This window comes from Homalodisca vitripennis, chromosome 3 (assembly GCF_021130785.1).
Source record: "Homalodisca vitripennis isolate AUS2020 chromosome 3, UT_GWSS_2.1, whole genome shotgun sequence".
In the NCBI taxonomy this organism is placed as follows: domain Eukaryota; kingdom Metazoa; phylum Arthropoda; class Insecta; order Hemiptera; family Cicadellidae; genus Homalodisca; species Homalodisca vitripennis.
This window is the reverse complement of record NC_060209.1, coordinates 20,834,691-20,862,656: the sequence shown is the minus strand read 5'-3', so window position 1 is coordinate 20,862,656 and position 27,966 is coordinate 20,834,691. Positions and strand designations below refer to the sequence as shown.

At 32.7% G+C, this 27,966-nt stretch overlaps 1 protein-coding gene across 1 annotated transcript; it reads right to left on the bottom strand.

Annotated features, from left to right (window-relative positions):
* Window positions 1-45: 45 nt before the first annotated feature.
* LOC124356678 (fibroblast growth factor receptor substrate 3) lies at window positions 46-25,979 on the bottom strand. The gene is given in 6 exon segments (XM_046807813.1): window positions 46-129; window positions 12,976-13,267; window positions 13,269-13,904; window positions 19,061-19,312; window positions 25,606-25,673; window positions 25,781-25,979. Coding segments are annotated over 5 exon segments (1,263 nt in total). The 5' UTR covers window positions 25,663-25,673; window positions 25,781-25,979; the 3' UTR covers window positions 46-103.
* Window positions 25,980-27,966: the final 1,987 nt, after the last annotated feature.

Below are 27,966 nucleotides of genomic sequence, written 5' to 3'. Positions count from 1 at the left end.
TTAATGTTGTTAGCATTTAACATATTCTTTAAGGGGAGGGTTGCTCCTGTACCACAGCTTGACGGGGTTGTATATAGAGGTAAAATCACCCTCCCCCCACCAATTAGGTCATCCTAGATACACCTATGGCTGAAACAACCAGTTTAAAAATTAAAGTTAATAATTCAAAGGCTGGTAAATTAATATTATAATACCATGAACAAGCTGTTGCTATCCTGAAAAAGTTGTTGCTGCTGTCAAATTGCTTCAGTGATAAAATAATAATGTAGTAATGTAAAATCTGTGATATTCTTATAACCTAAAATATTGTTTGGGTACGAACAATATAACAACACTTTTTATTGAAGAATCTTTTTGCTAATATTGGTTCTGTAAGCTCAATTTAGATTATGTAATACTATATCCCATATATAACAGCTATACGACTCCACCCATTTTTAAACGTTATATCAAAACACCGTGACTATAATTATTATTAATTCTTTATTTTTGGCTTAAAACTAACAATTATAAAATAACTGGAAACATTTTCAAAATTACAACATAAAATTAATTTAACATTAAAAAAATAAATCTTTTACATGAACTTTTTTTATTCAGCGCTATTTGTGTTAAAATAAAAATTTGTTTTCAGTACCACTTTAATGAGTACTCAATGTTATATTAAAAAATTAAGGATATTACATTTTAGAGAATTAAACCAACGTTACTAGAAATAAGCATTACATTTTTATATAGGTAAAATTGTATATAAATAAAAAACTGGTTGGTTTGCTTAATCACCATAAATAAAGAGATAATTAGCCTAATTTGTATTTATATGCATTTTATGAATAAAAATCATGTTCAAATAAAATCAGCTGTTATTAAAGCTCCAACAACTTAACATTTTTTGGTAATTATTCGAATTGAAGTGTTATTCTAATAACTGGAACTTTCAATAAATGTTCAATAATAATAATAATAATAAATAATAAAATCTTTATTGCATCAGACAATATATCATTGTGTCGCAATCGTCAAAATATTACTACAGTTAATCCAATACAACCATTTACACACAGTCAGACATACATTTTCTACATTCAAGCAAATACAGCCACACTGACTTCAGATCCAACAATTTCAGTAATATAATCATTTTAATTATCCCAGCGACTCATCATGAATTCCTCGACAGAGTAAAATGCCTTTGACACCAATAGGCGTTTAAGACGAGCTTTGAATTGTTTTTGGTTGTTGACATTTTTTATTCCGTCAGGGAGCTTATTGATTAATTTGACACCAACATGAAGTGGGAGGTGTTGAGATAGCGTCAGCCTATGTTGCTGAGTTCTTAAGGTGTCCCTGCCTCTAGTTTTGTATTGGTGAACGTTTCTACCACGAATTAATTGACATTTCAACACGCAGTACACGATCACCTCATAGATATAAAGGCAAGACAAAGTCAATAATCCAAGCCCCCCAAAAGATATCCTACACAACTCTCTGAATTTCAATTTTTGAATGATTCTGACTGCTCTCTTTTGCAGCTTGAAAACACGATCTATTTTGTTTTTGGCACATCCACCCCAAAGTCTCAATCCATATCCACAGTGTGGATGAATAAGGCCAAAGTAGGCCATTTTTAAAACCTCGCTAGGTGCCGCAAGGCATAAATGACTGAGGCAACTCTAGCACAGATGTGGTCGACATGATCATGTACCCCAGTAATTTTGTGGAATTCGTTTCCTCGAAAAGGACATCATCCACAAACACGGCTGGCACTTCTGAGTTATCCCTTTGGCGAAGGCAGAAATGTACATTTGATTTGGATTGATTGGTTTTCAAATTCATCTCAGTGAAATACTGAATGCATGAATTCAATTCCATGAATGATTTGATTTCAAGATCTTTTTTTTATTTGCTTTTAAAACAGAGAGTTGTGTCGTCAACATATTGAAACAGTTTCCCATACTGGATTACTGAATTCAGTCTGCCGACATAGACTAGAAACAAAAGAGGCCCTAGGATCCCTGAGGGACACCATGGACCATTTTAATTTTGTTCGACGTGACGTTCAAAATCTCCACGAACTGATCTCGGTCCTTCAGGTAGGAAGAGAGCCATGAGTACGGGAGACCCCGCACGCCACACCTTTCTAACTGGTACATCAGTGTTTCATGGTGTACACAGTCAAAAGCTTAGGAAAGGTCAATAAATATGCTTTATGAACAGCTAATCTTAATGGAACAGAAATTGTTTTGGTTTTACAACCTGATGACTGAAGATAAATCACCACAGCAAAGCGAAAGTATCTCAAGAATTGAATTGTGTGTTATTCGTTGTAAACTTGAATAATATTTAAAAAGATATTTATGTGCAATACGTTAACCCACAGGCCAATGTCGACCACTTGCACTAGATCCACTGCTGCTTTAGTGGCCAGAATCAACCAGTCATGTGCAGTTAGATTTGTTGTAAGTTCTCTGCTTTGTGCTGCTACCTAGTGAATTTTTGCATAACTACTTCAACTATCCACTTGATGTAACACTACATGTTGATTATTCTAGAATCAACAAAGTTTTCAGGGATGCAGATCCATGGCTGAAAACAGCTCTAATTGTGGAGTAAGACCAAAAGATAGAATGTGTATATAAAATAATATAAGTGACACATTTAATCTTTGTAATTAATTTTATGTTGAAAGAGCTATTCTAAGTATGCACTGAAGTTTAAATACAACTTTATGATGTGTATTACTACAATTATTTATAATTTAAGCAATCGATAAAAGAATTTCAACTTGTTTGCCACAGTAAAATATACTGTTATACTAAATCTAGCAATTACTCGTGGCTTCACATGCGATTTTCAAAATCAAAGTCCGTAGCCTTCTTATTGAATTGGTATATGTAATACGATTTATTTCTAAATAGAAGTAGATATTTATCAAGTACATATTTTTTCACTATTATATCAGAATTGTCAATAGACACATTGGATCAGAGCCACTTTGCAACTGGTTCTTATTGCAGTTTTGTACATGTAGTAGCATTTCTGGTTCAAGAGATTTATATTTCCAACATCAAAGTTGAGTTTATCTTGTTGTCTGGATCAAGAAAATATACACATGTAGGTCTTTGGAATCTACTTTGGTCTAGCATCTACTTGCAACACTTGTACTTTTATTTCTAGTCTCAGATATTCCCCGTGCTACAATAGAGTTGTCTTGTCCTGATGAAGACAACATAAGATAACACTGGATACAGTGTTCTCTCTATAATCCAGCACTTCACTCATCCGGCTCTGCCAACTATCCAGCGTTTTATAAGGATAGCTACTTAGAGCGTAGTTCTGTTACTACTATAGAGCAATATTTAACCGTTTTCTGCGCATGCCAAGAGTTCATCATTGTAGTTTTGCGTGTTAGTAGTGTTGTGAGTGAAACATCTCTCTACAAGGCAAACGTAAACATAAACCGTTATCGCTTGTGGATAAAAAAAATATTTAAAAATAGTCGTTCCACAATCCGTGACATGATCAGCCTCTAAAGATACAGAATTTCTTTTGAAAAAATTAAAATATAAAATGTTTAAGGAAAACAATGAAGACAGACTTCCTCAGGTTATTTCAGGAGGAATTTCAAAAGAAAAGGCTACATTTTTCTACAAAAAGAGCATGAATAAAGACACTTTCATGCCAGCGAAGGACATACCACACGAAGTAGCCATTAATCTATCACTTGGGCAGAAGCAAATGGTGTCTTTGCTAATGCCATTTTAATGTCAAAGGCATCTACTTTTGGCGCTTGTAATCTACTTTTGATACCAGGTGAAGAGTGGAAAATCCATATCAGTTCATAGAAATGTTCAAAATAATCGTTTTTAATGGGTTAAGCATGATGTATTTTCGAGCTATAGTCAGGGAAAGAAGGCTCATTGATGCATGTTAATGTTCAATCCATTGTTTTTTCTCAAGCCACTGTAATGTAATATTGTAATCTAAAAGAAGCCAATCACTCTCTAGTACCTTATGTGCAAACATTGACAGCCCTTTTCATTACAATGGGCTTTAAACAGTGTTTTTTAGTTTGTCAAAGGTATTAAATGTTTGAACTTCATCACTGGAGCAATATGTAGTAAAAATTAGATAATAACTTTGACTTTGCAATCTATATTTCACTGTTACTGATCAAGCACTGTATACTTAAATTTTTTCTAAAATTCAAGTGTAAAACTAATATTTCAGCCTGTTTAGTGAACTTAGCTGAAAGTACCAACAGATGTTTTGACTCAGTTAAATATGGATTGTGTAATAAAGATTACCATTATTTTCCAAAATTCTAAAATATTCTAGGAATTTGTTCAGATATTTCTCTTCATAAAACTTTCCTCGATTCAAATGTAAAAAATTTAATTAGCCAAATTGATCCAACCGTTCTTCAGATTAGCGCTTAGTAACACATTTACAAATTTTATTTTATTGATGAATATAAACAAAGGACACACATTATATACTTCTCAAATGGACTGCCACAATTCTTACACAAGAGGGTTATGATTACGATTTTCTGATAATCTTCATACCTACACATGACGTTTGTGTAAAAAACAATACATAAATAAATAATGTAGTAAAATTTTATTGAAATACGAATCAACACTTGTAATTAATGCACTTGTGCTGTCAATATAGTTGATGCCGTCGCACTAAAAGGATAAAACACCACTTCTGGATAGGGTAATAAATTAGAGCAAATGTTACGCAATAATGTTATATTTTTAGATAAATAAAACACCGTCCTTCTACCTATTTGATTTCACATCAAATACAACAAGTTTTACATCAAATTTCAACAAGATTTGAATACGTATCAAAAACAAATTTTACAATTTCATACCATTTCTACAAACACGATTTGTTCTTATTTACAAAAAGCTTCATGAAAAATACGCTGTTTGGAACAAAAGTTGAACAGCCGTCAAATGATCACAATATTGTCACCCCTTCTACGCAATATTTACACTGGGGTCGGGGTGTGGAGGTCGATGTTATGTTACCCTAGACCTCTGTCTGTATGACTCCTTATACGCATGACCAAACATTCAACAAGTCTTGTTTAGAATTATATAACTCTACATCTGACACATATTTATTACTGTCAACTAACAATAATTAAATTCATTATTAATATAACACAAAAGCCTGTGTTCAATTGTAAAAGAAAATGATAACGTTTACTAAAAAGATTTAGATCAAAAACACAGGTTTTAATTTTTAAATAACACTGTTTTTGTTAGGCCACAATTGGAATAACTTATAATGTTTGGTCAAGTATATAAGCAGTCACTGTATGGATATTTCAATTTAATAACCTCACTATCACTAATTAATGTTTACTATAATCTTTTAGTTTATAAATATTTGTCTTTTATACAATGTACAATTTATATATCATTTACTATAAGCCACAATTTTAAATTTATATTGCAAAAATGTCTAAACAACATATTTAATAACACAGTTTAACTGTTAAACTAGTAAGAAATGCATCAATATGTAAAAAAATTAATTCTTGTTACACACTATACTTTTTGAGTATAGTTTATTATTAATTATTTACAACAAATTTTTGCTTTACGATTTGTCATATTATTAGCCGTAGATCAGTTATTTATACGATATCAATTTTCAGTCAACAAGAATTACAGATCTCAACATAAACGACAACAGCCCTAAGCAAGACATGAACTAAAGCAATAAAAGAAAGCCATGAATGAGACAATAACTCAAACATTTAGAATTTTGACCCTTTCGAATTAAACTATATTACTGTGTTGATTTACGTCAGTCACGACGAAAACTTGTGTGGAACGCCAGAGCTCAACACGTTCTTGCTACGACGATACATCACTACCAGAGAGCATGATATAACAGGGACAACTAAACATGACAAATTGTTAAGCCAGAACCAACGCTGAATACTGTGATGCAACGCCAAACTAATAAGTTATCAAACAATTTGTTTAATCGTTCGAACAGTTCACCATTTACAAACATTTATCAAAAATTCAAAAGATGGAGTTTGTACAAATTTTTGGCAGGATTTGGTATGATTTACATAAAATTTGGACTCACCACTATGTTCCATATCCCAAAAATACACCTTACAGTGTATAGAAAGCAAATAGTACAACAGACTGTTCACAAACGAATCGTAAACTAAAGTTAAAACCCAACAGATTTAGTTTCTCACATTGATTTGAGTATTCCACTTTGAGCAAATGCATGGTCACGACTCGGCCGAGTCCAGTGCTTCACACTAACGAGTATACACAGTTATAGCACACAAGACGGAGGTGGATGTGGGAGAGAGGAGCCAAGCCAAGCAAAATAACAATAAAACTCTAAAACTTAATGAGATCTAACATTACACACTAATCTATTGGATTCTTACAACAGGACATCGTCTGGTGATACAAAATAATACAAATAATAATGTAATTATTTCTTAAATCTAAAAATATAAGAATAATTATTTGATATAAATGGTATTTATACACAACTAACAATTTAACCTTAGACCTGGCCAAAGACTAAACGAATTGAGACATGGCAAAGCCCAAACTCAATCAATGGTAGGTGTGTTACAGAAGTAAAAAAACGAAGTACTTTTATTCATGAAGTACAAATTCTTGGTAGCTAAATGTTAATGAATAGTTTGATGTGAAAATATAATCATTTAATTTTAGAAAATAACATGATTTACTATCCAATAGGAACATACTGCATGATTACATGCAAAGAGAAATAATTTGTAACCTGTAATGTTAGTACTTACAACATTTTGTTTTCATAAGAATTATCATTAAAATATCATTAAAAAGGACAATTTTTAGGTCGAAATTACGTAAAACACATATTACTTGTACTAAAAATTGAAACCAGAAAAAAATACACAACTTTTAAATTTTTAGTTTGTATTTTAAACTAATAAAGAAAAAAACAAAACAAAATATTCTCTAGTCCAATAGTCAATAAATTATTTTGATTCTTGCAAAACTTTAAGGTTCTTACATACACTTTCTTGGCTCAATTATAAATAAAATTTAGACAATGCTATCAAATACAATTAAATTAATAGTACGATGCTACGGTATACCATATTTAAAAAGCCAACTGCAGATACCTAATTAATAATTTAATATTACAGCAGTCGTTGTGTTGTCATTGAAAAAATATCACAAACTATAATTTTCTATTAAGTAATTCTATTTGATTAATAACATAATCAGCACCCATTTTTGGACTGGAGAAATGTATTGTTAATGAATACGTTAAAATACTACAGTTGAGAAAGTCATATAAATCTCCTTTTTAAAAATATTAACTTCTGACCGACTTTGCCTTGTTTATATGTTTTATAAACAATATTGTATTCAAAATTTAAATTTAAATCATTTCAGGGAAGGGATTACCAAAATCACAACATATGTATAACCAATTCCCCAGACCTCAGCAACACAGACTAAATTTATTTTGAAACCTTCCATCTCAAGCAGGAGTAAAAATTTACAAGACTCCCAGAATGTATTTAAAATAAAAACCAATAAAAAATCATTCAAAAGAAACTGAAAAAAATGTTGTTGTCCAGGGCAATTACTCAGTGGATAAATTTATGGTACATAACATAACATGATATACATAACAAAATTCAAAATTTAAGGCTAACATTTTATACATGTTTTAAAAATGTTCTATTTTGAATTATTTTAATATCTCCAAGGTTATAAATATTCAATTATGTTATATTAAATTTTATTTAATTTTTTGTATATTTTATAGTAAGATGGATATTGGTAGAAAAATGTCTAATTCAAAATTGTTTTGTATTAAATATTGAAATTGATAACACAACTTAATGTTGTTATATATCAATGAAATGTTTGTTGTCATTGTATATTTTAATAGTAAATTAGTAGTATTTTAATTTTTTACATGGGAATTGAATTCTAAAGTCAATTCCCTGAATTATTTAAATAATATTTATACATTTATACGTCCTAACAATTTATTTCAGTCAAAGCATAATCTTCAAATTTTGAATTTTTTAAATTTTGTTAAGGGACAACAGTGCTTGATTTTATTTAATGCTCTTTTAGTTTATCAATCAGTTTTAAATTTTACATTTGTTGGGGAATGGAATGAAGATCTATTTAATACTTTAAAATAAATTTCAAGTCTTTTTTTCTAATTATATATAAGAAAAGTTAAGAGAGATATTTTACATCCACTTCAATCAAATAACTTTGTTTTATAGTTATAATTCAGAACAATATAATCATTATAATTATACCTTATCATTGTAAGGCATATGGTTCAAAGCCAGATCTAAGGTTTACATCTAAAACAATCTACAAGCTTAAATCTAAGATTGTGCAGAATAAAAAATTTACAACAATTGTAATAAATAGTAACAATTACCTGGCAAAAACATTTTTACATTTTTTAAGCAATATCATTAAATGGTTATAGAAAGTTTCTTGCCATTTGTGAAACAATATAATATTTTACCAACAGACTTTTTTTGCCAACTTCAAGATATTAATGAGAATATATAACCAATAATACTTTATCCCACCATTGCAACTGATATATTGAGAAACTGGCTTTGCCAAAATCCCTACCTTGCCAGTTTCATAACAACAATGGAATAGACTAAGTTTACTGACAGATAACTATCATTCAATTTTATATGTAAAGTATCTTTTAAGATTATCTAAACATAATATTTTATACTTTTGACCCATAATGTTCCTAAAAATTAAGTTTGTGCTATAGAATTGGCTGTAAGCAATTCAAGTTTAAACCATATCGTAAGAGTTGTGGTGTAAACAAAATATTAGTGGTGTGGCAGTATTCACTTATCCATTACAAACAACTGGTTTAATATCAATCACAGTTTAAACTGACCCAACCAAGAGTAAAAGTAGGAAAACAGAACACTGATAAATCTTATACTTAAATATTGTAAATTAGGTCATCTTTCTCCATTTACTATACATAATCAGAGTATTTTAAACTTACCTCAAACTTACTTCAAAAGACATGCTGGTTTACTTTCAATCATAAATTAAATTATAGATGACTCTACAGCCATAATCCCTCTTTTTAATTTTTTTCTTAATTTTAAATAATTAAATTAATATCATTAGTCTTTCAAAATCACTTAAAATCAGTGTCCGATTTGAGACGGAGCCCAACAGAACAGTGTTCCAGTACCTCTCTGAAAAATAAGCACTTTTGATTTGTACGGAAAAATCTCCCCTGCACCTCAAATAATGCCCTAATGCACTTTCCAATTCTTCTGGGAAGTGTCTTATAATAACCCTTGGACTCCCTGGAGTTATATAGCTCCGCCACCTACAGATTATAGTCAACATGATAGTTTAGAAACAAACTTAACACTTGTTTAAATGGTTTTGTTGGGTAACAAAAGTAATATAGAAACAAATACTTTGTCAACTGATAGCAACAGTTTATACAAAAAATTGATCTCATTCACACAAAATAATATTTGCCTAAAGGAACTTTTCAAGTTTATAGTTACTTCCTACACTTGTACTAACAAACATTTACATCAATTATAGAATTGTGTTTTTGAAGAGAAAATTTGAAACCAATTTATTTTATAACTTAAAATGAATAACTATAGTAATGTAAATGTAGCAGTTTATTAGTCAATTTGTTCAAAAACATTTTATATTCTCAACATTAAGTTTTAGAATAAAACGTTAAAACACCAAAAATATCTAAGCGAATTCCCATAGGAAAATTGAATATATTCTCCACCTCTATCGTAATATCCAACCTAGATTTGCTTACATCATGGTCGGTGTTTCATAGCCACAGGATAAATTATTTTATAGACTCGTTTATATTCTCTCAAATTGTGAAGTATCTATTTTACATTAAATATTTATCATTTGTCTCAAACTTTGTCAATGATAAAATAATAGTTTTCCTATATCACACTAATTTTTCAGTTTAACATTATTTAAAACAATGTTTTTTCACGGGATGAAATAATTTTTTTGTATTTTGTCGGTTTACAGTTTTTGAACAAATCACAGCAAAACTATTATAATAAATGCTCCCATATATTTTGTGTTAAATATTTTTCTAATTAATTATACATATTACTAAAAATAAACAGCAAAAAAGCAACTGCAAAATGAAACACCTATAACAGATAAGAAGGCATAATTTAACAGTACACACATACTTTATCAAAATTAGTTGCCCACTAAAAGTATGAATCCACTATTACAACCAACAAATTGCATTTATTATTATAACAAATAATTCTCAACAACAAATATCAACTACAATAAATTGTATGATAGACCAAAACTTTCATTTGAACCACAGCTTAATCATTACGGCGGACAAACATTTTGGTAAACTGTGAATAAAACCAGCTGGTGTTAAAAAAAGAGATCAATTTAATATAACAACTCATAACTAATCAAAAATAATAAACATGATAGTTTAACATTTTTAGAGAGAAACAAAACAGAGTATGATTAATATATACACCATGATATATTAACTAAAACTAATAAACATACAACAATTATAACTAATGTTCTATTAAATATTCATTACATCACAAGATTAAATTCATAAATACATATTTTAGTAGAATTCCCTGCAAAATAAATTTTTACGTGTTCTATCTTCCACGGCTATAGTACAAAAATAACATTTATTTCATGGTTCGTGAAATGTATTTTAAAATATACATTCATACACTTCAGAGATTGTTAACACAAATGTTGAGCATACGGTATCAATAGGTTTTAACTAGCAACTTATGTAGCTACCTTTGGTTTGTGCTGTTTCGTACATAGAAACGTCTTTGGCACGTGATGCATAGTTTGGCATGAATGGTAATAGAAATATTAAACTCAAGATTTACTATTATAGCTATTAAAATTAATTCTTGAATATCCTTATTTCAATATAACATATGAACATAAGTTACCTGTTCAGAATTACTCCCCCTAAACTTCAAAATTATCTAAATCTGTACCTAAAAAATTCGAAACATATAAATTTTGGTTTCCCAAACACTAGTGGTTTCAACACTTTGTCTGTTCCCATGGAGGTGAGATTGGATGAAAAAAATTATTGCATATTATTATAACATAGTTTAGTTAGGTACAGAATGAAAATTTCGTAAAAAAGAGGAAACGAGTTCTCACGCTTGAATCTCCCATTTTCCAAGCTGTTGTCATGACTGTACTCAACACCATGCTTGTACAGTACAGTGTCAGATGCATAAGTTACGTATATATCACACGTGTTGGACTTCTAGGGCACAGGAAATACAATAAACGAAGGTTGAAATCTTGAGCAGCAAAACTCTATGGTAATTAATTTGTGCACTGTGTAGGCCTACTTCATAATTTAAACGAAAGAATGCTTAAAGATATTTTTAAGATCATATTTAAATAACAATAGTTATTCTTTGGTTTTTTTTACAATTCTAGAATATAAGTTACTTTTTGGTCAACTATATTACAAAACGTGTATCATATAAATATATGTTATTACAAACAATTTACAACCAAAATGAGCAATGTCAGTATAAAATTAATAAAATGACAAAAATGAAATGAGTTCACTTAGAAACGTGACAAATACTTTAGAGCCATTTTCAGTTCATTTCACCAAAGCTGGAACTACAGTATCTAAAATTATATAAATACATATTTTAGAAGCAGTTAAATTTAGGCCGCTACTTAGTTGAAATTCAATAGATATTTTGCTCAGTTAAGAATCTTGACAGAAAGTATTTGAGAAAAATAATTGCAACAACGATTGACATGTTTGGCACAAAATATAATGTATAGGCGTAAAATAGGTGAGCTTAGAGTAAACAAGACATTTGCCGAGTCTGCAGCAATGTAAATAAACACACAGAGAGCAATGAACTCTAAATACACTATACAGTACATTGTAAAGAGAAGACCCAGTTGAGAACGATCATGGTAGAATCTTGAACAGTAAATTAACCAAATAAGAGACGTTTTGATGCAGTGATACATTAACAGACAATATCTGCAAGTGTTTCCTGTTTCCTGACAACTTCTCATACGTATCTATATATAAACATTTGTTACTATATACAAATCTATATAAATATTTGTGATAATTATTAGTTTGAAAAGAGTTTTAAATGTAAAAGCATTGTGTTAGTAGTACGTCAGCGTCAAAAAAAAGGAGCCTGTCATTTTTTTACGGTGGGTCACAAACGGTGGCTCAGAAATGACAGCTCAGACATGGAGGCCCAGAAACGGTGGCTCAAAATGAGGAATTGGATTTCCAAGAGGCCAACAATGAAATTTATAAGATATTATTTTAAAGTTGGGGATCCAGAAATATGTGGATGACATAATATTCCAACGATTTGAAACTCTTGTCATTAATAATGTGCTAAAATACATTTATTTACATTTATTTATTCTTATTGTTTTCATTCATAAACATTTTTTTCCCCTATTGTAATGACAAATATGTTTTAAATTCAAATTAGATCAATAATTGATTTGGCCCACAGAGTTACAATGTCAGTACTAAATACCAACATTACACTAGAAATATGAGAATACCAGAATTTACACTGGACCTAGCATAAATACTAACAAATCCGGTTTGTTGGCCGTAATTAATTATGAGTAGTTCAGTTTTAAATTCGAATAAAACAGATAAAACCTACATGCTTATATACCACAACAGACTAATAATATTAAATCTCGTGAAAAATTCACTTGAATCAAATGACCTCCATTGGTTTTTCAATATTATTTAAAATGTATTGTTGTTATATGTCATCGTGAAATAAAGAGTGTTTGAAAAGTCAACATACGTTTTACAAATGAGGTCTCAACTGGGTCTGTACACAGACAAGAGGAATGGTTCACTCACTGAGGGAAGAGCTGAGCCTGGAAGCGAGAGGAGCCATAAGTTCACTGATGGTTGAGTTGTGCCTGGTCCTCCTCACCTCCTGTGTAGCGGTGGTAACAGTAGTCAAGTCCCCCATCGTGGAGTTGTGACGGGTCTTGCGAGAACCTTCCTCCTCCACCAGGGGACACGAGACCGCACACAGAGCCACCGTGCGGTTGAAGTCTATCGTGGCGTAGCCTTCTGAAGGCTTGTTGGGGGACTCTGGGGTAAGTGAGGAAGCGGAGGTGAGTGTCACTGGGGAGGTGGGTTGATTAGGGGGCTCCTGTCAGTGATGAGGAGGACGACGTCTGGTCCAAATCCAGCAGGATATAATTAATCTGCTGAGGAGGTGGGGTGGAGGGTGGGTACCGTTCCATGCCCCCCCTCAAACTCTCCAACTCTCCGGGCTCCAAGTTGGCGTAGCAGTGTCTTTCTTCGAGGTCTAGATCCAGTTTAGACTGGGGTCTGGGAGGCGGCTCTGTGGGTAGTGCCGGAACCACCACCTCCTGACCCGGGATCACATTCATGTAGACGGGCGAGGACAGGCCGGGGGGATCTCCGTCCACAGCAGGGGGTGAGGTGGGAGTAATATCGATGTTGGCATATGTGGTGAGCACCACCGGTGGGGGAGAACACACTTCTGAAAGGGACAGTGTCCGGTGCTTGTCTTCTGCTTCACAATTGTTGTTGGATGGTGGAGGTGGTGGAGGGGGAGAGGGGGAAGTGGTCAGAGGACTCAATGGGCCGTTACTACTGCTACCCACACTGCCCAGTCTGCCGTTGTGAAGAGAGAACCTGTTGCCATTCTGCCTCAACTGTACCGGAGCTGGCTCAAGATAGTTGCTCTCCGTCTGCCTCGGAGTGAAGTCCATGGAGTTGGAGACCGCATCTTCTCCGGGGTTATTACGCATCTGCAAAGATGGTTTAGTAAGATTCCTAAAATTATTTTTCTTAAATTAATTTTAGCTTTGATATTACTTTGTGGATGGAAGAAAACATTTGTTCAAATATCTGTTAATATCTGGATAACTCCCCTCAAGAATTAATACAAAATGAGGTTCAGATTATTGACAGTAGTTAAATCAAGATTCAGATATGGTTTAGTTCGAAGGCACTGTCATCCTGTACTAAAATGGTTACAGTTTTATTTAATTTAATTACTTGAAAATAAAAATTGTTTTGGACTTAAAAACTCTGAATTTTGAAGTCATTATAAATGTTGTCTGAAGATAACCTTCATTCTCATGGCTGTTAAATTGATCATAATACCTGAGATACTTTCTTTGTGAATTGATAACAAACAAATACTTAATCAGTATTTATCAAAAATACTCCTGCCACCACAGCTTTTCATACAAAATTATAATTTCTTAAAATATACTATTTTTAGTTATTTTCTTCTAGTTTAAGGCTACACATACACATACTTCTAGTTTAAGGGTACAATATTTGGTATTGAAATTATAAATTTTGTTATGATATGTTGTTCAGCCAATCATATCACCACCACTACAAACACATTTAAAGTTGGTTACTTTGACTAGAATAGGCTTTAATAATTAATTTTTAGCATTTTTAGACCTTTCCACTGCCCAGTTATTGTGTTTAAGTTCTTTAAGTCTAATATTTAGTGGTAATTTTTATCTGCCCTGTGTTCCCTATCACAAGAATACATTATACTGTAAACACAGTTTTTTGAGTTCAAAGTGCAAATTTTTTGTTTTTATTTTTAAAATACATTGCCTAACAGTTTTTTTTTTTAGTTCTAATAGTTCTAAACACTACTCTAATACTGTATTTTCTGTCTATTCTTCTAATTTCCTTCAATAATCTCAGCACATAAGACATTGATAAGTACATACATTTTTCTTTGTCATCATCATTTATTGATAAAAATCTAAAAATAACTATTTACGATACTGTTAATTTGATTTAAACTCTGGTACAATCTAATAAAACTGAAAAATTGAATATAAACTACTAATTATTAGAGCATTTTCTTATTTATGGTTTCGTAGATAAGGTCTATAGTCTTATCTTATCATCTGGATAGACAACGGATATATTTGGTTGATGACTCTGTATGGCATGCAATGCAGCGGAGCAGGTGGAGAGAGCTAGACAAAGGGCGCCCCCTCCCTCTGTCACAGAATGTAGGTTGTTTAAAAATACTTCCTTGTCAACCGCGATAAGCATAGAGTGTGCGCTTGCCATTCTATTCTGAAGGCTTTTTATGAACTAAAACTTTCCAAGAGACACAACGTATAATTTGGGATATAATCTGGGATATAATCGTGTTTGGCGTTTCAGCCAAAGTCTATCATTAGAATATATCCGTCTTAAGTGGGAAGGATTAAAGTAGGGAGTAAGCCATCTGATAATTTTAAAAATCACTCTCTTTCCTGGTTTTTTGACTGGTTCATGTTGTAAAGAAAATAGGTAAAAATTTAAACATAACAAAATGGTTTAACATCATAAGAAATCTAATAAGGCAATAAATAATTATAAATCTATAAGCAGTTTTTGAAATCTTTCAGAATGGTAGGCTTATGTACGGACTCACTGAATTATTTATCAAATAAAATGTAATTAAGCAAAACAGTGAGCTATCAGATTATAAAAATCATTATGATAAAAATAAAAAGGTGTTGTGTTATAATTGATACAACTCAAAAGTAAATGTCTATGAAAATAGTAAAAGTTTCTTCAGTTTTATTCAAGATTTATATAAAATTTACTTTTAACAATAAACACGACGATTTTTGAAAGGTTATAAATAACTCACCTACTATTAGAAGATTTAAGCATTGTCTAGTGTGAAAAAATTACACTTTTTTATGAATTATCTGTGGTGTCCAACCAATTATAAGCAGAATAAGAAACAATTAGTAACTACTAGGTTTATTATAAAACTTGAAAACTCCAAATTTTATAAGACTAAAAACTAAAAATGTCTCTTACAACCAAAAAATCTACAAAGTATAACTGAGATTTGATTTAAATAAATTCATCACATCTAATTTGCAAAATAAACTATTTGACTCAGTACTCCAGCCAGATAAATTAAATTTTTCAGACAATAAATATGTTCTTACAAAATTTTCCAGATTGGAGACACAGGTGGGAATGAACAACTTTTGATGAGTTTAACCAATTAAGGAAGCAATTAATCTAGCCTGTCTATGACTGAATGTTTGAATTGATATTGGCAAAAATGCATGCATTAATAGAATGAGTTTGGATACAGATAAATTAGTCAATTTTTCAGGACATTTTAGTCTATTTGGTTGTTGAATAGTGTTTGTTGTTTTCTCTACATAATTTTTGTAGTATATTTTTACAAATTTTTTAGTAAAAAAAAACAAAAGCAACTGTCAATGGTTTACTACTTTTTTTGTTTATCTGCTACAATAATTTTTTTATTCAAAACAGCACAATGTTTTTTTACATGGAAAACCAGTTTTTATTGCATTCCTTAATTAATTATAAAGCATAATAACAAAAGAATCAATATTCATTTACATTTTTTCACTTTTTATGATTTTATGACAAGCTCCTGAATTAGTTGTCTGGGAGATGATATAAAACTGTTTGTTACATTCAATTGTTATTAAAATAAAATAATTACATTAACCCTCTAAGTGGCGGTAATATGCTGCTGGAATGGCGGGCTATTTTTCAGAGTCAAGCAGGACTATCTTATAATTTAAAAATAAAATGCAAATTCTAATATGAGCATTGCTTGTTATATATCAATTTTTTCATAATAAACTACAGAATAACATAGTATAGTTATTTTTTACATACCTTACACTTTTTTATGTTATCCACACAAATGTTCGAAAAAACGTTTTTTTCTCCACCAAACTTTTCATTTTTACGTTCTCTAACTTTAAAAATGTCATTCCTAGGAGATTATGTTAAATGCAACCTTTATTCACAATTTAATTCTAAACAAAAAAACCTTCAATAATATTTTTTCTATTTACAACACTGAAAAAGTTATATGGGAGAAACTGAATCTAGAAAAAACACTTTTTCTAGTCAGAATCGCTAGAAGTTGCTTGCCTTTTCCTCCCTGTTGTGTAAGGCCTATAAAAGTGCTGGAGTTTAGGTTAACAAAGATGGTGAATACCGCAGTTACACCCTGGACACCAATAAACATTTGCTCGTAACCAATTCATCTTCTGCGTGACAGCCAGTTGTCAACAGTATAACAGGTTTTCTTGTTTTTTTTTTTTTTTTTTTTGTTTGTATTTTACCAAAAGAATGTCATCCTGCCTGTAATAAATGCTCTCTTGTACCCCTAAATTAGCACTAACAGTACTTTGGTAATTCTAAGCAATATATGGGTCAACCTCGATTTTTCTCATATTACAATATAATGTTCCAATAGTCAATTAGAAAAGGAAATGACTAGAATTTCTTGCCGGAAAGCAGTTATAGGGAGCAGGCAACTCATATTACAATATAATGTTCCAATAGTCAATTAGAAAAGGAAATGACTAGAATTTCTTGCTGGAAAGCAGTTATAGGGAGCAGGCAACCGCGAGAATTACCTATTAGTGATCAGGGGCACTGACGTGATCTGGGCTTCAAATTTGGAACTACTACTCGAGTTAATTTTTTTTTCTAAAAGAGCAAGCAGCGCGAAGCGCTGCGCAGCGGGCAAGCATCGTGCGTGATCTTCGTCCATACTGAATTGATTCAGGCCAAAGGAATGACACAGATTCCTTTACCACATTTTTACGGGGATTTTGTATTGGGCGGATTATATTGGTTTGCTTTGCTTTCCAGCATGTAATTATGTGTTTAAAATTGTTTTACATACATTACCTATATTATATTGTAATATGTAATAACAATTTATCAGAAATTTTTAATAAAAAAAAGGATCACGCACGATGCTTGCCCGCTGCGCAGCGCTTCGCGCTGCTTGCTCCTTTAGAAAAAAAAATTAACTCCAGTAGTTCCAAATTTGAAGCCCAGATCACGTCAGTGCCCCTGATCACTAATAGGTAACTCTAAGCAATATATGACCGTCTGGCGGTTGCCTGCTCCCTATAACTGCTTTCCGGCAAGAAATTCTAGTCATTTCCTTTTCTAATTGACTATTGGAACATTATATTGTAATATGAGAAAAATCGAGGTTGACCCATATATTGCTTAGAATTACCAATACTTTTAGCAAATTCTTTGGAGTTTTTATTAATTTTTCCTGTTATAAAAGTGTTTTTACTTAGCAACTCACGGGCCAATGGAAGTTTTGTGTAATAATTGTCTGTAAAAATAACTGCGGGAGAAAACTTAGGATTATTTCAGTTAGTACCATTGATTATTTCATTGTGATGTTGATGATACTATATGAAATGTATTTGAAATTTAGTGGTGAACGCAACTGTGCAAACTAGGCGTAAAAATAATTATCGGTTGCCTAGCAATAAGCGGCAATGTGAAGCGACTTCTAAGACGTCGCTTGCCACTTGGAGAGTTAAATACAATGATTAATTTTTATAATTCACTTTTGTGTCAATCTTTGAGTATTTTTGATATCTCAATATTGCTGTCCAAGTATCTGCCTACTTCTGAAGTACGCAAATTGGTCTTGTTCCATGAGGTAGCAGAAGAACTAAACACTCATTCAACAACTAAAACAGTTAAACAGTAAGCATTGAGAACAAGATACATACACTGTAAACATAACAATGAAGTGACAAAAATTGAGCATACGGCAAAATGTAAACAATAACAAAACAAGCTATTTAGTTTTGGTTCCAGTGTGCAGACATGATGAATCGAAACGAAATAATTGCTTGTAAGGATGCTTGAGAGCACAAAACTGCGGTCTAGCAAAAAAACAAACAAATACGTGATCGTTAGTGTCTAGAAAGAGCACAACGAGTACCGCTCGAGCAAGATTATTCGGTCCCGATCGACCGCAAAGAGAGACCCTCGGGCAAGTTCCCCAATGGGTTAAAACTGAACTCGACCAATGCCACATCATGCATAAATTGAACTTGATCTCAGCTACAGGAATTTCCATATCACACAGTGTTTAGCCACTGACCTGTACCTGTGTCTGGAGCAGATTGAAGAGCTGTTCAGTGCGAGAACACTTAAACGCATAGATGCCTGGACCAGTGGGGCAGCGGCGACCACATTCGAAACTAAAGAGCTGCGCATCAAAGCCATAGCGCCGCAGAGACTTCAGAGGCCAGCGGACCGGTGTCTTGCCCCGCTGATGTAACACCAGGTCTGTTTCATTCACTTCAAGCTGGCCGGGCTGCAGCGGATTGCACATCTCATCCACATTCATCACCTGATAAAATTCAAGTTCATTAATAAACCAACACAAATATCTTATATTATACCCTTTAAGAGTCACGTCATTCACTTCAAGCTGGTCGCGGATGGCAGCAGATTGCACATCTCATCCACATTCAGTAGATTCACATTCATCACCTGGCGATTAAACATTTGTTCACGTTCATTAATAAACCTAACAGCAAATTCTTATATTAAACCCTTTAAGGGTCCAAACTTATATCTAAAGATAAAAATAATCTCTACTCTTTCTTGAAGGCTGTAAACCATTTTCCTTGTGAAGCAAGATGTACAACACGCACCACTGTCACTAAACAAATGAAACTGCATTCCCAAATGTTTGGTGTGTTAAAACATGACCAGAGATAGCCGCTTACAGGACCAGTTTCCAACAATAATGTAGATAAGAAAGATAAAAGAATGATAAGACACTAGCTTGTCCTGTTTACTTACAAATACTGATAGCGGAAATTAATAATTATGTTAATACTACACAAAACCCTTTGCTTTTTGGCAATATTATTGCAATTAGTAAGTAATGGTGTTGTGTTATTAGCAGTAGTACAGTAGTTTGTAGACTAATAATTGTTGTGTAAGAAATTACATTATTTGCTGCTGACAAAAAAGGCTTGCCTGATTTCAATTTTTTTTACCAAAATGCAGCATTTATTATAAACTTCAATTTAAGGTATCACAAGGTATTGGTTGCCATTTCAAAATTTTGGCTTTGGGTACCGGGAGGCATAGGGGTGAGCACCCCATTTTTGAACATAATTTTCTTTTTGTTCCCCCAATTAGTACTATGCACTCCCATTTACAGAATTTTGATACTTGGGCTATAAGTCTTTTAATACAAGTTTTCAAATTAACACTCTATTCATATGTCCTCTTTATTTAAATTTATTAAAATTATATTGCTATTTGAGTGTAATATGGTTGTCTTTTTAATGGTACAAAATATTCAAATTTTATAGTTCTATTAACTATATTTTTATTTTAAGTCATTTGGTAATCAAAAATTTAGAATTAATCATTCCATAAGAATATATATTATATCTAGTGCCATATGTAGAACATTTTTAGTTAAAAACACAATGTATTATAAATTCATTTGATGCACCGTATTAGTGCATGTGACTTTTATTGTGTGTTTAAGTGTTAATTACAGCCTTATAACTCAAAAACTTATTTCATTTGGAATATAGAACTGACAAATTCTGTTTTTAGCTTTTGATTGGATGACTTATAATGATTTATAGGTATTTTAATTTATATGGAATGACATCTTTTGGTAATCTCCGATTTCAGAGTTGAATCAATTATAAAAATTTATTTGAACACGAACAAATCTGGTGGTCAGTGGGGTTAGACTCCATGTCTCTCTATTTCCGGTTGAATGCTGTTAAACTTGAGCTACGAGATTATTGAATTTTCACTATTTCACAATTTAATATTTCTTAAGAATTTTGAAAGCCGCATTAAAATATGACAAGAAGAGAATAGTTGGAAGTCCACTTTAACGTGGTGGACAATATTCGCTTTCCCTATGAAAGACAATAATCGTACACACAACTAAAAAAAACAACACCATAAGGCAATATAGGGATGATTCCTGTGTTACTGAAGTATTGGAGAGCGATTTTAGAAGATTTTATAAAAGCAAGCGTTTATTACCCAATAAAATCGGACCAGATTTAGGCCCATAACAAGTAATACTATGATATAAAAGCCTTAAATTTATCTTTCTATTTAATTATTGTCCCATTTCATATTAAATACGAAAGAGTACTCAAAAATTCCCGGAATAGCTGTGTTTATGCAGGTTTATGCAGTACAAACTTCTGCCGCTAGGTGTTGATAACTCACCACCATTTCAGTGTCACCAAGATCGTCGACCTGGTTTGTTCTATTCTTATGTAATGACATTTTGTTGTTTTTTTTGTGCTTTTTTTCCTTTTTGTGATGGCAAGTTTGAGTGAACAGCGTGTGGCTGTAAAAATGTTGTTTTTTCCCTTAGAAGATAAACTGGAACTGGAAGTTAAACCAGCCAGAAATGAACCCACACTGGGTACAGCATAAACCGATGTCACTTAAACCTGGACAATCTGGACACAAGGTTAATTTCATAGGTCTAGTCTACTGCGGTTTATGGCTGTTGGAGTTGGTGGGGTTGTTTCCCAAGAGTCAAAGGTTCCTGCCAGCCTAGTCATAAGGGTGTGCCACCCTATGCCTGATTTAACTGGTGAGGCTGGTTCAGAGCTGGCTTCTTCTTCCGAGGGGCATGACTCAAGATTAGTGCCCTAAACTTTATGAATCTCAACTGGAGGTAGCCCCTACTCCCAACCTTACCCATCCAGAAAACCTATCACTCCGGAAGCATCACAAAGATCCTTATAGGACTAGGTGCAATTTTCTAAGTTTCATTTTGCAAAGATAAAAAAATTCTTTATTTTCTGCTCAGTAAAAATGCTGTTGAAACTTTTTCAATGTTGAACAAAGTTAGGATGAGTTTTAAGTTGTTCTTTCAAATTTTTCAACATTTTTTTTTTATTGTCAATCAGAATGTAAGGCACAAACTTGGCAGAGATCCTTCTCATTCCAAAATCTACTCTATCCCTGTCTACTTCTTGTTAATATGTGAAATAATTAGGTTCAGATTAGGTTATCATAAATATACTACTATTAATAACAAAGTTAAAGATAACCTTTACAAGCGCTCACAAGATCTGTGCTTGAGTATTGGTACTATCTCAAGGGATTATCTAACATGATCTGGCATCGGAAAAGTTGGACGATCTGGGACGTGATTTCAGGTGAGAAAAGTACCGATCGGAATGCCCCTGGTCATCAGTGAAAGCTTCAGTGGCCCGCAATTCTGGCAAAAAAAGAAAAGCATCCATCGAGATAATACCTAAATACCGGCTTAGATCACTCGTAAATATTCACTTTAACTTTTTTTAATTTATAATAAGCACGTATGTATATAGCCTACTAAAAGAGTCGCCTCCATCTCGCCGACATCGTTTCCTTTGAGGAAGTGGAAAACAAGAACTAGAAATAGTGTAATTTTCTTATGTCCCCAATAAGGAAAAGTGTTTAAAAAATAATGGCCTCCGGAGAATACCAAAGTATTTGTCTATTATTTGTGAGTGAAACGGTTTGATTTAAGTGTCAAGCAAAGAAAATACAACTTAAGAAAAAATATCATTTCATATTTTTAACCCAATCTATATCCGCCAATTCTATTCTCCACCAAAATTAGCGTAATTTTTAATAGACAATCAGTTTCTTTCTTAGAAAAAGTTCCTTTACTGATTTCAAGAAAAAACCAGGTTATGTGCATAAGGTAATTGGCTCTCTGCTCCTATACTACCAGGACCCCCTCCCCCCATTTATTGGAGGCCATGGGCATATTCTTGGATGCTCCTAGCCAGAGAACACACATGCACAAACATCAAATTCAGTTTTGCCTACGCAGAAATTAATCTGACAACACAAACAGTTGTTGAAAACTATCGTCAACTGGCCTTTAATATATAAAATTAAAATACGCTGCTATGATATCAATCTTGGGTAGAGTACGATAAGTGGACCCGGTTTTTTATATCGAAATTGGCAAACGGTATTACTAAATCATGACCATCGATATAATCAATTGATACTGATTAATTATTTTGAACAACTTAAATAATCCATATCAACAGCTGTAAAGACTTTTGTCACACATCAACACTCGTAATGTAATATTTCAATTTTATATAAGTAACATTTGGTTACTTACAATGGCAGTCAATTTTTAAAAAACTACACGACATTGCTTTGAAAGAAGATAAGACATGTTTTTCGTGACTTCAACATGTTGCACTCGTAACAAAAAACCCATTATGTGAAATTTGTGGGAAAGAAACAACTGTAACTGTGACAGGAGCAAATATGGTCGTCTTCAGTTTTCCTAATTTTGGTTACAATAATCTGTTTGATCACTGTAAATATTAAATTCATATTTTCATTTAAAACATATGATTGTTATTGAGGACTATAGATACTTTTATTTAGATTGATATTCTAGGATTTGAGATGTGAATATTAGGTATCGATGATTACATTCTTCGATATAAAAAACCGGATCCGCTTATCGTACCCTACCCTCAATCTTAATTGTCTTAGGCTATTTCTATTATAAATTTGTTGTTTTTAATAATCCTGCCGTTTTTCTGATAACTTTATAAAATGCCTTGTATAAGCTAGATACTCTATTCTGTATGTAGTAGGCTATTACCATATATTCCTGTAGATGTTACTGCTAAGAAATAGACAAGGGTACACTAACAGAAGTAGGTAAAATAAGGGTATCAATTTACAATAACGTGACCATGGAAAGGTATGTTCATTTTTTTCCCCTGAAAACTACAATTTTTCCTGAAAACAATAGTGAAGAAAAAATTCGTCGGCAACAAAAATCAAAGGAGTTACGATTTTTTGAAAACTCTGTTTTTGACAGTATCTCTGGCAATTTTACTGAAATGATGCTGACAAGTACGTTAATTCTGTTAATGATGCCTGCCCGCTGCGCACTGCTTGCTCTTTTAGAAAAAAAAAATTAACTCCAGCTTGCAAAAGTCGAATCCCAGATCACGTGATGCCCCTGATCCTTAACCCTCCAAGTGTTGTTCGACAAAATTTTGTCGGTTATTTTCCATTTTTAACGCAATAATGCCCGAAAGGCATCAATATAATACAATAATATACTTTCCCCCCAGTTTATATGCACCTGTGATAATAATACTTGGCTATAAATGCCCAACCCATGAAAAAAAAGTCCCGTACCAGTAAGATTAAACGCCGGGGCGGCAAATCACGAATTTGACGTTACCAACGTATTCTGCTCACCCTCCTGAACAAAAAATATATATAGTACTATGGGGTGCAAATGACAAATAACATGATTTTAGGGGGTATATTGATAAGTGGTTAAGTCCCTAATGTTTTAATGTTCAGTTTCTGTGCTGTGTCTGGATAATCTGTTTACTTGAATATTATCTGCGGCCGGGACTGATAGCAGCCTGATAACGTACCTGTTATCTGAGTTCTCCGGGGCATGGGTCAGTTCTACACAAGATATCGTGTTCAGTAGGTCGGATTGAGTGAGTGCGTTTACAATGATGAATCAACCATCCACTAGTTCAACCAACCCTAGTGAATTGTGTGTGTCGGAATGTTTCGTAGGGCACGTAAAGAGTTTACGTTTTAACCGAAACGAAATTATCTCTTTTTTAATTGAACATGGAATTTTAAAAAATGAGTGTATGTGTTCGTCGTGCGGTCGAGTCGAGTGGTGTTTTTAAACCGGGAGACTTTGTCGTTTCGTTGTGATAGACGACTTTTTTGTTGCTGCTGCTCAGCTGTATCCGCCAACACACTAATGGTATGTGTCCTCTGATCCATCTATATATTTGAGTTTTTCATGATTTATTTAGTTTTTTAACTTTACATAATTGCCTTTGCATTACATTTCAATTTATATTTTTGATCAGCCCCTCTAGTATTTTATATTTTACTGATAGGTACTATCTCGAGGGATGTTTTTCTTTTATTGACATCAGCGCGGGGCAGCACCAAAGGTGCTGCCGAAGCCCCGCGCTGATGGCCGGAGGCATTCGTAATTAATTTTTTTTCTCGAAATTAAGAAAAACATTATTTATTTTTTATAAAAATTCTGCTCATTTCTGTATTATTTTTCATTTACGTTTGCAAAGATGGCGGCGCAACCGATGACGTCATCACGAGGTTCAATCATTGGCCACAAAAGGTCACGTGACGCTAGACGTGGATGTATAACATGGAGATATTACTGAAAAGTTATTTAATTTTTCATTTTCTAGAACTTTTTTATTTCTCATTTCCACCCCATCAAACCTTATACTTTTTTGTTCTATATGACGATTCCAATAAGTTTTTAACGCAAAACTCGTATTTTTTCCGCCCCGGCCGTTAATATGATAACTACCAAAAGTCCATTTTTCATGGTCACGGTATTGTAAATAAATACCAAAATAAGTAACATATCTTCAGCAGACAACTGATCAATAAAAAAGTATTATAGCCAATCCCTATTTTAGAAATAGAAAAATAAACTATATTGAATAAAATAACACATACTAGCCTATTTGAAAACCTTATACAATGAGGAATAAATGTATTGGTCTAGTTTTTATTTCTAGTTCAGAATAGGCTATAATCTAAAGCTCACAGAATAGAATAAAAGTTTTGTCAACAATTCTTACTAACCTGGAATATATTTGGATGAAGATCATTGATATCTGTCTTGCTGGTGACACAACCCATCTTCCTTCATTCTAAAATTACAAGAAAAATATTATTATTATTATTTCATTTGTTGTTTGTTTAGACCTGGACATTGTTCAAGGTTGAGTTTATTCAATGTTAATTTCATTTACTGTACCTGTTTTCAAGCGACAGTGAGGGTTTTAGAGAAAATACTTATTTCACGCATTATGCTGCTAATTCTTAAACTCAAATTGGACACACGTAATACAATCACAGTCATTTTGTAATAAACTTAATTCTCGGTAGTACTATACAACTTTCCATCAACACATCTGATTTGACTGATGACATTCTTGATTTGTCTGTCGATTCGTCATTTTCACATAGAGTAAAAAATCGTGTATATTTTTCAGGGTACAGAATAAAAAAAAAATTGTTTTGCCAAGTGCTACGAAGTCGTCCGTTTTTTTCTACGGAGGGTCATTTTAATGGAAAACAGATTTCTTGTCCACTTTTTTGGTTGATTCTGATCTGTATGATATTACTGGTTTTGAACTCAATCTAACTACATCATCTATAAAAAATATCGCCATACGTCCACTATTATCTTTGAATTTGACTTTTAAAAATAGAGCTACAGCCATATAAAGACGTATAGCAGAAATATTGTGCGGTAAAAATAGCTATGGTCGGCGATGTATAGAGAGCACTTTTTTTACCAGTACCATTTTGAATCTTTTGTTGATACTTGTAATACAAAAGAGGTGATAACGCGCTGAATTGCTCATACTTTTTAAAATTGTCTTAGTCATGGCCTTCTTGGCCGTTCTATAGTTGTCATTTCCACGTTCACCGTACGTGCAGTACAGGCCTTGATTATGGATTAAGGATCCATAATCAAGGGTACAGGTCTAATGGGAGATACTCATACAACCTTTACTTTGAACTTCATGCCTAGTTATGCGAGTTACGTCAACTGCCCTCGCGACCCGCGCGAAGGCGCTTAAATATATTTTACTGAACCCTATCAACATTTTATACCTTACAGTAGCACGTGTTCAATGTGTTTCATTTGTCTGAGATATTTGTATCACCATAACAAGTTTCTAAAAATATAGGTGTGAGATGAATATATAATTTATTATGAAATAATAGATAAATTAATTCACACTGAATCGGTGTTTAAATGCTGAAACATCGAAATATGGTTTTATCAAGATAGTGTTTTAAAGACAATTTTTATTGCAGAGGCAGTAAAAAGATTCTAGCTTTTGTACGTGCAAATACGATGTATATTATACACTTTATCCTTTGTCCAGTGTATATTTTACAGTATCATTGTTCAAAGCTCTCCCTTATCACCTTAAATCTAACTTGGATCTAAACTACTTTAAAAGAAAGCTCGTCATTTCTAATTGAAAATTGTTTTTATTCTATAGAAGAGTATATTAAAGGTAGATAGAGTACCATACATAGATTACTAGTAGTTTTTAGTTATATTTATTTTGACGCAAGCCAATATATGTACTTATGTTATTATGGCAAGAAATTTTGACTTGACTTGACGACTTATCCGCCGATTCTCTGCGAGTACTTTTAAACTTACATTATAGGATGTCATGGTTCTGGACAGGGCAAAAGCATGACAGGAAAGAATCTGTCATCTTAGATCTGGCTTACTTATATGTTACTAAAATTTATCAGCCTAAACACAACAATAACACATGGTTTCGTATAAGACAGGCTTGTGAGCCAAGTTAAAAGTTAAAGTATTTAACAGTTTGGAGGGAGTGACGTACCTTTGTGGACGTGCTTTGTACAGTGCTCACTGCAATAGGTATCTTAAATTGTATCCCTATATAGTATATACAGCCGCATTATGTAACTCACTCATTGATAGGGTATACGAAATTCTAACCCACTTCTAGAAGTGCTGGAAACACCAAATTTTGCACGCACGTAGCTTTTACCTTCAAACCACCGGGAAAACTCTGAAAACCGGAAATGTTTACTTTTAAACCCCTCAAAAGGATTTGCAAACTTTCGCACTTTTCACTCTTGCAGGCATTTCTTTGAAGCCCGATAGCGGGAGAACTGTTGTAGCTAGCTCTGATCTGATGGAAAAACGTTAGTGTGGAATGAAGTGGCCTACAAAAAAGGTCCAGTGACATTTTACTCTATGTCGATTGGTTTGGCCGCAAAATGCGATGAAGTGAAATATTTTTGAAATTTTCGCCTAAAGATTTACCTTTCAGGCTCGATAGCGGCTAAACGGTTGGTCGTAGCTCAAAACAAATTTTCAAGGCGATTTAGAATCGCGTGATCTACAAAAAGAGTCCAGTAACATTTTGGTCTATTCTC